This window comes from Haliotis cracherodii, unplaced genomic scaffold, assembly GCF_022045235.1.
Source record: "Haliotis cracherodii isolate W230 unplaced genomic scaffold, xgHalCrac1.p SCAF_3, whole genome shotgun sequence".
Taxonomy (NCBI): Eukaryota; Metazoa; Mollusca; class Gastropoda; order Lepetellida; family Haliotidae; genus Haliotis; species Haliotis cracherodii.
This window is the reverse complement of record NW_027266286.1, coordinates 68,584,848-68,597,503: the sequence shown is the minus strand read 5'-3', so window position 1 is coordinate 68,597,503 and position 12,656 is coordinate 68,584,848. Positions and strand designations below refer to the sequence as shown.

At 39.0% G+C, this 12,656-nt stretch overlaps 2 protein-coding genes across 2 annotated transcripts; both read left to right on the top strand.

The window, feature by feature from the left end:
* Positions 1–4,817: 4,817 nt before the first annotated feature.
* LOC139473938 (general transcription factor IIF subunit 1-like) lies at positions 4,818–5,502 on the top strand. Its single transcript, XM_071256761.1, has 2 exons — positions 4,818–5,085; positions 5,417–5,502. Exons 1-2 carry the CDS (start codon positions 4,818–4,820, stop codon positions 5,500–5,502), a joined length of 354 nt encoding a protein of 117 aa, XP_071112862.1.
* A 4,521-nt stretch (positions 5,503–10,023) lies between these two features.
* On the top strand, positions 10,024–10,612 carry LOC139475661 (uncharacterized). Its single transcript, XM_071258848.1, has 2 exons — positions 10,024–10,380; positions 10,601–10,612. Exons 1-2 carry the CDS (start codon positions 10,024–10,026, stop codon positions 10,610–10,612), a joined length of 369 nt encoding a protein of 122 aa, XP_071114949.1.
* The last annotated feature ends 2,044 nt before the right edge of the window (positions 10,613–12,656 follow it).

Here is a 12,656-nt window from a genome sequence, read left to right as displayed (position 1 = left end):
TCTACAGGCTTCCCTCTGTAAAGCCATTTTTCTTTTCTGGATACGTTAGCACCAATTGTAATACTACAACTTTGGTGTTATTCATATTTATAGTTAGTTTGGACCCATGACAATAACTCTGTAATATATGTATTTGCTTTTTCATGCCAGGTATAGTGCTCGAGAACATGAGTAAATCGTCAGCGAAAAGAAGCAGAAATAAGTTAATAGTTTCGGGATGTAGTTGTATTCCATAAGTGCAAATCTTTTGGATCATTTATGAAAAAGGAAAATAGGAAGGGACTTAATATACACCCTTGGCGGACACCCATGCTACTTACAAAATTATCCGATATAGAGCCATTGTTCCGGACACACACCTTCTCATTTTTTTATAGAACTACACAATAACTTTCCAATTCTGCTACTTAGCTTATGTCTTTGAAAGGGGAACCACAAGTTAACCCTTTTCAGAGAGTCAAAAGCTATTGCAAAATCTACAAATACAGCATATAACTTCCCTCATTTCACTGACAGATATCTCTGTATTATAGAATATAGGATCAAAGCATGGATTATCCCTTTCTAAAACCTCACTTATTTTATCAGAAAACAAGTCTCTTATTTATAATTGAAGTAAATATTTTACTGAATGTACTGAGGAGAGTTATTATTAACATCGCTGGTTGCTCCCTGTTTGTGAAGAGGAACAATAATGCCAACCGTCCAATTCTCTGTAAAATATGATCTCTCCAAAAGGATATTAAAAATAAGTCCCAAATATTGTATCAAAATATCTGATGAATGTTTAAGAAACTCTGCTGTCACAATATCATTTCCAGATGCCTTATTATCTTTAAGGTGGGAGATGCTGTCTATAAGTTCCTCTCTAGATATTGGACATTCAATAACATCAGCTTTTACACTGTCAACTTTATCTTCGTTCAATTTCATGTCAAATAAGTTGTTATCGTCGTGGCTAAATGGAACTGAAAACAATTTCCGGAAATGCTCAAACCAATCTTGAATAGCAATGTCATTTTTGCAATATTTATTTGATTTAATGGCTTTTAGCGAAGACCAAAATGTTTTAGAATTTTCTATGCTTGTTTCCAACAGTGTCTGTTTTTGTTCGGAATATTTTTGTTCTTACAAACATCGTTGTACTAATTTCTACCTCTATTGTAGTCTGTTAGTGATCCTCAGTCCGTATTCTTTCTAAAGTTAGTTTAACGTCTACATCGTTCCTTTTTAAGTAGCTGGCATTCGCTATCAAACCATTGTTGATCATATTTATAGCCCTTATTAATTTTCTTCATATCAGATGCAGCGATAATAGCAGCATCAGTAATATACCCAATACTTTCTTCAAGGTTAAAAAATGCTACATCTACAGCCTGCTCCAGTAAATCATACGCAGTTCCGGAAATAAGGTTTGTTCTAAACTGTTCAGCCTTCTCTTCAACCCACACAAATTTAAAGGAAGCATTGTTTTGTGTATTGCGTGGCGTAGGGTCACTTACTTGAAGCGTACGTAAACTAGTCATGACCGGAAGGTGTGATGACTCGGCTCGAGACGATATGTCAAAGCTATGGCACATATCAAACAACTCGGACGAGGCGATAACATAATCCACCACACTCGCACCCTGGTTTCCTATAAAAGTAAAATCTCCCACACCGGCGTCTGACCCGCGCCTTCCATTCATAATATGTATATTTAGTAAACTACAAAGACCGAGTAAGCTCTTACCAAAATCATTAAAAGATAAATCCCCAGAAAGTCTTTTTAAGCTGAAATTGTCTAAGAGACATATAGGGCGAGTCGTCATATTATATTAGCAGAAAATATTAGGCGCACAATATGTTTCTGCTAACCTAATATGACACCGTATACAACAACTAAAGACACCATAAACGAATTTATCATGCCGAAAAGTTTACACTATCTTGTATCCATATCGCACATCTCATGTCAAAAAGAAAACTTGACACTTACGACCGTTGATGTTGAGGGTCATAGGGAGACAACTCATCAAATTTAGAGGCCAAACCTTGTTGATTATTTTAACTATAATCTTTATGAATGAAATCACGAACGTGATCTAAAAAAATGTTAATGTCCTTGTACATCACAATTAATAATATTAAACACAAAACAGTGTCGAATAACGAATATCTGTACCAGAATTTTCATGTGAAATATATGATATAGGTACTGGAAAATCCAAAATGGCTTTTACTGACGGTATACGGTCTCATATCAGGTCTGTAACAACCATCTTTGATTTTTTATTGACGGTATACGGGCTCAAATGGGGTTAGTAGATCTGCTCTCTGATTGCTCAATTTCACTTTTAGGTATAATAAAACTGGATATACGTGATATACTGTGCAAAGTGGTGTTGAACCCAACTCACTCACTGCTCCACGTGCAAGCATGACTACGTGCACACGACGTCGGAGAGAGTTTGTTTGGCGTCTTATGACGTCATCAGAATTTCCTTTCCGTTCTTCTCTCAGTGCCTTTACAAACCCAACGTTAACGCTGAAGTCGATGTTGCCTCGTCAACATATTTCCTCTGAATGTCCGATAGGCGCTGATACGATGATATCGTAGTCGGCGACGTACTGTATGACGATTGATAGCACGTCCACACGCAGTCACTGCGCATGCAGATGACGTCACAGAGAGGAATCTGTAATGTGGCAGCCACAAAGATCACTTCGGTCAGACGATTTACACTACTTGTCTGTTCCACAATATAAGCTCAAAGGCTATGGTAACAGCTCTTTCAGCACAACTGGTCATCGACTGTGGAATAATCTTCCAATTCAATTCAGACATTCTAACACTTTTGAATCCTTTTTAATCACAACTAAAACACATCGTTATCGTGAAGCATATGACTTACTTGAGGCAGATACGGAGATGAGCAAACTGTACCAGGGCCCTTTGCCACGTACTATTTCTATATAAATTGATTCCTATTGTTTAATTGAGCGCTATAGTTTACACTGAGTGTACGGTGAGTAAGTGAGTGAGTTATGTTTAACGCCGCTTTAAACATAACTTTGTGACGCGTAGTCCTTGAGGCATGTCATTTCACACATGCAACGTCGCTCAAACGCAGCTATTTGCGACATATTTAATTTATTACGTTACATCGAACATAACTGGAACCTTTCGAACCCTCCATGAACGTAAATTGCATTTATTTCATATATTTCGTCAGTTTATGAAACCCGATGCTTTTTGTAGGATGTATTTTTCACTTACTCATAATATCCTACAGAACTGTTCGCACAAGTAGATTTTATTATAGAATATAGTTTAGGAGACATACACACACAATATTTAAGTGTATCATAAACCAAGACGAAACGCGTTCATAAATAGAACCGTGTCACTAACGTATGACCCAGATACTGTTAAGTAATACATACTGATATGTTGTTGAGTTTATGGTCCATTAAAAACGCATGATGTTCGTGAGACAAATTATGGTCTTGACAAGTATAATCCGCTAGCTGAATGAATATAAAAAGTTGGCTTTGGAAAGGTCTTAGATCTTTCACATATCTTACACGCATAATACTTTGAATCAGACAGCGATGTAAAAATATATAGTTATGGCGTTTTTGTTGTTTTATTTATACATGAAATATGACAGAGTGATTGACACAATGGCGGCAGGGGGCATGGCCAGACACGTGTTGAACTCTTTGTGAACACAGGTCATGATAAAAATGACGCTCTGATAACAGTATAAATACAGACTTAAGAAACCTCACACTTACAACTGATCTTCGTCGTCGACACTTCAACACTTCAACAGCATCGTGAGTCCTGGAGCTATCGGAGGTAACGTGAAGGCATATATTCTCTTGTTAATCAGTATATGAGACAGTTTTGCCTTAAATTAAAGCAACAAAACCTTGTGTTGGGTGAGTGACAATATGGCCGACACAAAGCAAGTTAAGGGGCACCCGATTCGTTGATATTACTATGGTTAATCTGTCATGGCGTGACACATTAGTTATAGTAATATGAACGAATCGGGTGATATCTTCTATTTTAAGTCATCCAGAAAGAGGCACGGGTTTCCTCGCCTCAGTGTCCAAGACGCCGTAGTCGATGTCCAGGTTTGTGTCCTACGGTACCAGACACTTATGAATGGGTTGGAATTCTATGTTTCTTGGTTTGTCTGCACCATACCCGTAATCGTCTCGTGGATGTCAACAATGTGGCAAACGTCTACTACATGCATGACTCCAGATTTCCTCATCTGACAGAGCGTGTTATAATTGAAATACTGTTCAAAACGGCGTTAAAGCGAAATCCCTCACTCACTATTCACCTCGTTCATATATATCAGCGAACATATCAGCAAGCTTCTCGATTATTGCTTCGTTTGTAATTAATCTGAAAAAAATACGAGTTTATATCAGTTAGGCATAATGATACAACGAGCGACGAACTAATGTATTCATTAAGTATACTCAAACTTAAGACATCTCCACGTTATCCACCCATAGCATCTCATACTCTCCGTGTATGTGTAACAGCTATAGAATAAACTAGCCTAACACAAACCACAAATAGAACCCCCGTAACACTAAACTTCTTCATAAATCTACCCATTTTGAGAAATGCCTTTGATTTACATTACATTTTAATTATGAATTATAAGTGATTATTGACACAATGTTTTACTGGTGTGTAGTTGTATGTTAGTACTTTGTTGTGTAGTATCCACTGATTCATATATTTGAACATATTCTTTGCATGTTGTACAACATAATATACATATTTGTTACAGAGTTTTCCATTGGCCATGAGACCCCTGTTGCTGGTAGTGTTTGCCTCTGTTCTGGTGGTCGTCTTCGCAGATAACAAGAAGAAGACGGACGACATCGGGGACAACAGCATCAACAGTGTCGATGACGGTGATGATGGTTGGAACGCCGTGGACGAACACGACGGAAAAGATAAGAAAGATAAAAAGGATGAGATAAAAAAGAAACGTCCCAATGTTAAAGATCGCGGTGATGACAACACTAATACTACTGATGATGACAAGGACGATGATGGCGACTCCAATGGTATAGTATCGTATGCTTCATCTCTTGAATGACATTAATTTATGTTTAATTTCGGAGTAAATACATTTTATGGCAAATAACAGTTTGGAAAATGTGTCATGTATTGTGTGAAGAACCACATTGTTTTCAAAATGTCAAAGATTTCTACAGATTTTAATTAAATCACAATGTACACATGTGCATTACAGCATTAATAGAGTATGTCTTTCTGAATCTTAACTTCCACTATCGGCACTATGAAGACATTTGTCGTCTATTTTGAATTTCTGTAAAATAACCCATCTGATATGGTTGGATAGATTATATTTAAAAATATGTTTCCTATTTAAAGATGCTGGGCGTGATGACGAACCAAATACCAAAACGGATCTGAAGCACACATCAGATTTGGAGAAAGAACACCCGAATGATCTATAACACGATGTTGGTCCTATGTTTCACTGTGGCGCACACTGACGTCGATACTGACGAAGAAAATGATTCTACGATCCACAAAAACCCAGTTAAATGTATTATGTTATAAACCATTGAAACAAATACAACGGATCTCAAAACCAAATTGTGATTTGTTTTTTATGCACAATTAAATGAAATGTTGACTTTTATAAACCACTAAAACAAACACAAGAGAGTTCAAAACAAATGATCGAATCTTTTGTTACTCATGAACAATTACGTTGGCAATGAAATAGTAAAACTGTCTATTGTTATTTGTTTATGTTGTTCTAAGTATACTGGCATCAAATGGTACCTGTTCATCGTCTTAGTCCTTGATCGGGGCTTTCATGAGGTTTTTCATCTCCATGCTCAGCTCTGGATGGAGCGGTTGATCAGAAGAAATAAAAAAATGGATATTGATGCAAAAACGGCCTTTGGTTGTATAACACATGCGCAACAATGGTTCTGTATCGGTTGTAACTGCGCTAAAGGTGATACACAAAGGGATTCTTTGGACGAATGGGTAAAAATAAACAAACAACATTTCCAACAGTAATTTTGGACCTGTGAAATATATTTGGCCTTTTGTTATATGAACGGAGATATTGTAATAAATAAATTGTCATGGTTTACAACGCACCATGCAGTTCAAACACTTCTTTGTTTATCTGCTTAAATTGAACTCCTCTGTATAAACGTGCCTACAGTTTGCCAGCAGTCAGGATGGCCGAGCGGCCTAAGGCGCTGCGTTCAGCTCCCAGTCGGGTTCTGACGGCGTGGGTTCGAATCCAACATCCGACAGCTGTTTTCCACCTGTTTCAAACGGCACCGGATTACCTCCCTTGTTGAGGCACAACGTGGACGCATACTTCCATGCTATTTCTTGTAAGTACTCCTACCTTTGTGGAAAAACTCGGTTCATGTTTTGTGTCAGACTCGGACAATGAAAGACAAAATCTTGTCAATGACATTTTACTGGAAACGATTGAGTCGTGTGTAGAGGAGTTATAACTGAAAATAATCAGCGACAGGGATTATTTTGTTTTAACGTGGGTTGGCGCAAGGATACACGCCTGGGTGCGTTGGAGCGTGACTCTCTCCACTCTGTCGGCTGCACTGGATATGGACGCGAGCGGACGTGCGTTACTGAGACACCATGTCGGGTTCGAAAGATTTGTTTGTTTATTGTTTAACGCCACACTCACCAATATTCCAGCTATATGACGGCGGTCTGGAAATAATCGAGTCAGGACCAGACAATCCAGTGATTGACGACATGAGCATCGATCCACGCAATTGAGATACGATGACATGCATCAACCAGGTCAGCGAGCCTGACCACCCGATCCCGTTAGTCGCCTCTTACGAGAAGCATAGTCCCCTTTCAGTCAAACATGGGTTGCTGAAGATTTATTCTACCCCGGATCTTCACGTGTCTGGTTCGAAAGAAAGCGATGGGCTTGTGGCCTGGTTGAAAGAAAAAGGTTTTACAGATAGTTCATAACAAAATTAGTTAAAAAATAATTTTCGTTCCCTAACGAATTGGTAGAACTTAACATAAGTGACATTGAGAGTTTGAAAATAAAACTTGCTCAACACAAGCTGCTTAAAAAAACTATTTACTCACTACGTAACACGAAACCCAATACCCCACCAGACCAACAGGACTTTGTAACTAAACCTATATGTGAAGTTTAGGATAATGAAGATGCTCTAGACCTTTCAGCTTCAGGAGGCTAACTATCATTTGAAAGGTTCGTCGTTCAAAACCTAAGCCAGCAGAGGTAACATAGAAAAAGGCCCAGGAATTTGGATTTTTAATAATCAGCTGTTGGGAGATGGCATTGTTATAATAACATTCTTAATACTATCGAGGAAGCAAAAGTATGTCCACTTTTTACATCAGAGCCACGTATATGGTGTGACAACATGAACTACCAATTCAAAAAGTTTTCAAATTTATTCAAGCAAAATAAGTATGTTGATAACAAATGATTATTACAAAATTCTAAAGAAACTTAGAATTGAATATAAAAAATAGCTTCAAGACCGGAGTATCAATCAACACAACTGTGTGTTTCAGAAACGAAATTGGAAGAGTATGACAACAAAACCTGTAGGGGTGCTATCTTGAGATCCAAAGAACAGTCTACTCTTGAATCTGACAGAGTTACTTTTTGAATTTGGAAACGTCTAAGCAGCAAGCTAATTCAATCAGGGAACTTATAACTGAAGATGGAACAGCGATACGTAATACAGAGGACATAACAGCCGCAGTACAATCATTTTATGCCAAGTTATATACAGATAAGGGATATGACCATGTTAAAGAGCAGGAAGTTGTAAACATGATTCACAAATCGATTGATGATGAAGAAGTTAAATGTGATCTTCTCATTTCTGAAACAGTTGACAGGGGCACTGAAAGGAATGCAACGAAACAAAACACCAGGTCCAGATGGTTTAACTGTTTAATTCTACCTCAAGTTTTGGAAGATTTTGTTACACAGAGAAGTTTTTGAAGAGAAGGAATCATCTCGTTCTATGAAAGCCAGTGTTGTCAGCTTATTCAATAAACAAAGGTGATAAAAGAGATTTAAAATACTACAGAACTATTTCACTAATCAATATTGACTGTAAATTAATATCACGCACATTTTCTCAAGTCTGTAATGTCAGATATTATCTCCCCTGAACAGTCCTGCTGTGTACCAGCGAGCGAGAGAGACATCGCACACCATTGTCTGTTTGCTTGTTTGTTGGTTAACCAACCCACAGCAATATTCAAGCTATATAACGGCGGCCTGTAAATAATCGAGACTGGACCGGACATTCCAGTGATTGACATCATTAGCATCGATCAAAGCAATTGGGATACGATGACATGCATCAACCAGCGAGTCTGACCACCCGACCCGGTTATTCGCCTCTTACGACAAGCATAGTTGGTGAAGACCTATTCTAATCCGGATCTTCATGGTTTACATTCTGTGAGGGATGTAGTTGATATAGTGGATAGTGAAGATGAGAATACATCTTCAGTTAAAGTAGATAAAAAGCAAGCTTTCGATAGAGTTTCACATAGTTACATGTTGGATATTTTACATAAATTCAAATTTGGGAATAATGTTATATCTTGGATTAAAATTTTGTATTCAGACATTAAAAGTTCTGTCAAGTGTAATGGATATCTAAGTCCATATTTCAAACTATCCCGTGGAGTAAGGCAAGGAGACCCGAAGAGTTCCATGCTGTTTGTTCTTATTTCTGAACCATTGAATTTGTTAATAAAAGAAAACCCTCATATTCAAGATATCGAAATTGGCAACGTTTCATCTTTGATATATCAACACGCCAATGACACTACTGTTACAGTCAATGGAAAAATCTTTTGAAGCAATTGCGTATTATTGGGAAGCGACTCAAGTCAATATCAATTTACAAATAGTCAGAGGTGTTACTTCTTGGCCAAACCAAGTTTAATCATTTTAACATTAGTCTTCCAGCAGCGAAGATAAAAAAGGATTGTGTTGCACTTCTGGAAATCTTGGTTTTCACTTAGCTTCTTGTGAGACACTAAATTGGAAGAAAGAGATAAATAAGATTCAAATTAAAACTTACTTCATGGCTTCAACGTCGACTCACATTGCAGGGGTGAGCCACTGTTCTAAACATCCTTATTGATGTTAGATTGTGGTACAATTTTACAGTGTTACCATTGCAACACTTGGTAGAGGTAGCCCTTTCTTAAATGTTTTCAAAATTCTTTTGGGTAAATAAAAATCCAAAAATAGCAGCAGCAACGTGCATTGGCGTTTGTACAGGTGGTAAAAATATTCCCAATTGATGCCTTGAAAGTATGCCTTAAGATTGAAACTATGAAAAGCATTAGCATCAGCTGCACACTTTATGTACTCTATAGACACTCTCTGTCCAAAGTGGGATTGTCTGTGTCAGGTATGTAACAACAGGCATTGGATTGTCCCTTCTTTGTGCCTTTGCTGATGAACATTTCACTAAAGCGCTTATAGAGGGAGCACGCGGGATAATACCGGGGACCTCTCGATCTGCAGCCGAACGCTCTACCATTGAGCTGTACCCCTGACACATAAGTTACAAGGATAAATACATTTAATAAGAATACACAAATCGCACTCAACACCAAGCAAAACATTCTGGCTCCAACCTGTTTATTGTCCTACTTCTTACTGACACATGGAGGTCTGGTATAGTCAGATTTCATTGACTTAAATGCAACGAACCATTGACGGGCATTCTTTGAAATATATATGTGTAGTGTATCTGTTTTTGAGACGTCTAAAAATGAGTTATTACCTTATCTTCAATGAGGGTGGAATAGCTTTTTCGGATCCAAACTAGTTTACATCACTCTCCAAATCAGTTTATATCACTCTCATTGGTATACTGTGTAAACGTGTGTACAGTTTGCTAGCAGTCAGGATGGCCGAGCGGTCTAATCTTCCGTTCTTAGTCGCCACGATGGGAATGGTGGCGGCAAATGAGGCGGAGGCCATGGAGGTGGAGGACACAGTGGTGGTCATGGAGGTTGAGGCCACAGTGGTGGTGACCAAGGAGACGGCGGTCACGGTGGTGTGGGTCATGGAGCTGGTGGCCATGGAGGAGGAGGACACGAAGGTGGTGGTCACGGAGGTGGTGGTCATGGAGGCCACGGTGCTGGTGACCACGGAGGCGGCGGTCACGGTGGTGAAGGTCACGGAGGTGGTGGCCATGGAGGAGGAGGACACGAACGTGGTGGCCACGGAGGAGGTGGCCACGGAGGAGGTGGTCACGGAGGAGGTGGTCATGGAGGTGGTGGTCATGGAGGCGGACACCACGGTTAAAAGATTCAAGGATCATCATATTCACATCAAGTGCTGGACATTTGATATCATATTTGTCGATTGCACTCACCATGCTGCATCCATTCATTCTGTCTATTTCTCAACGAGTACAAATAAAGCTGTGGTTTATATTGTAAAAATATCTTTGGTTATATATTCTTCAAGTACAATCAAATTCAAGATTGTATGAGCTAGTTTCCCTACTTTCTTTTCAGTGTCCTGCATAGTGATTGTCACTTTGGAATCATTCCAACAAAGGTTAGGAACCTCGAAGGCCTGCCAATAAACCTATACACATGTTGAACAAAGCAAGTAGACTTTTTCTGTCCGAAAATGCATGAAGTCCCATTTAGTATCGTACTATCATTATGGCCTCTAAACGTCCACCTGGCTTATAATTACAGCCGTGTGCATGTCCAAATAAAACTGTGGCACGTGCCTCAATGCACTCATGCAATGCCGATAGAATTAAGAGCTTATACAGTTGAGCAGCGCTCCACCAATACAACGGCACGTTCTCAAGAGAAAGCCCATTCTAAACCAAATCCAATTGGTTTGTTTTCTGTTTCATCAAGAGTCCAGCGCAATATGAATGGTCAAGGAGCTGTTAGATAGCCCCAGACAACAGTTACGTCCCCTAAGTTTTACCATGACCCGGAAGGTAAATAGGAGAATACCATCCCCCTATGGGATCGTTGAGTCTGTGCTTGATATTTTTGGAGTGCCTTGTGATAGCTTAAATGCAAGATTGGACATTGTTCAATTGATAAGTAACAGGTTAGTCAGCATGAGCGTTATTAATCAGTGTGGGTTGGCATGCCACTGTAGATAGCAAAGAATGAGAATAATTGTGCTCTGAGGCCAGATGAATGTTCAGCTGTGCTGCTGTAGTTTGGTGGGTGGGTGTGGGGAATGGTTGGCAGGAAGGGGGTCATACATGGGTCATAGATTGCTTTTTGTAACATCACGGCTTGATTGACAACCCGGCATGATTGACATCCCGGCTGGATTAACTTTCCGTTTGGATTGATATCTTGGCTTGATTAACTTGCCAGCTTGATTAACATGCCAGCTTGATTGGCGATATGCATGTTCCACAAATGAAATCTATTGAATATGCAGGTGTATTTCTTAGAACAGATAAATCATCACTTGAACGTACAAAATCTGCATGTGGAAAGTTACGTGTACTCATCAACACTAACCATAATAATGCGTTGCATTTTGGTGGTCTGAATCCTTTACCTGCAGCACGTATCTGGGAGAGGGTAATCTTATCATGTGGCCTCTATGGATGCAGCGTATGGGGTAAACTTCCTCTTAAAGAGTATGAAATGCTTGAAGTTGTACAACGTCAATTTTGTAAAAGAGTTCAGGGACTACACAGGCGAACTCCCAGTATTGTTGTATTGGATGCTATCGGCATCATGCCACTACAGTAATACATAGATAAAAGAGCACTCTACTTCTTAGGAGGGGGCACGGCCGGCCCAGTCGTCTAAGGCGCCGAGATTCGCTGTGCAGAGTTGCGTCCCTTGGGCACTCCAGAAACCTATGATTGTGGGTTCGAATCCCGGTTCGCCCCGATTATGTTTCTAGGTTTGTCAGCAACATACTCGTGCTCGTGGATTTCACCGAAGTGGTAAACGTCTGAGACCTGCATCACTTCGGGCTTTCCTCCCACATTAAGCTGACACGCAGTGATATAACTGGAATACTGTTAAAAGCGGCGTTAAACCGAACTCACTCACTCACTCACTTCTTCTTAGGAAAGCTATGTCATGCAAAGTATAACTGTGTTTTTAAAGTAATGTTTCAAGTCCGCGTGGGTCAATTTATGTGTACAGATAGTTTTACATGCAATGTATGGAGTAGAAAATCTCCGATATATAATATGCTACAACTTGTACAGAAGTATAACCTAAATGAAACACTTGTTAACTATGTCAATAATTGTCAATTTATTAATAAGAAATGCTGGTTCAAGGCCGTGAATGATGCTATTAAATCTCATCGAGATTATGTGTTTTATGTACATCTTGATTCAAGACTCAGTCTGTCAAGATATGTTAGTATAAAATCTGGTAATATTGCAATAATAATGACTAATATTGCAAGACTTGTATTCTTTGGATCAGCTGAAATTGTCTCTAGAGAATGCTATTGTAAAACTGTTGCCAATGATATTGTAAAGCACGTGTTTATGTCTTGCACGATCAATATGAATGACCGAAATGTACTTTTTAACACCATATGTGATATCCTGGATAT

Bases quoted from the DNA above. Each gene is read 5' to 3' on its own strand.
- LOC139475661 (XM_071258848.1), top strand. From the start codon at position 10,024: ATGGGAATGGTGGCGGCAAATGAGGCGGAGGCCATGGAGGTGGAGGAC.
- LOC139473938 (XM_071256761.1), top strand. From the start codon at position 4,818: ATGAGACCCCTGTTGCTGGTAGTGTTTGCCTCTGTTCTGGTGGTCGTC. The intron at 5,086-5,416 runs GTATAGTATCGT...TCCTATTTAAAG, and splicing joins CGATGATGGCGACTCCAATG to ATGCTGGGCGTGATGACGAA.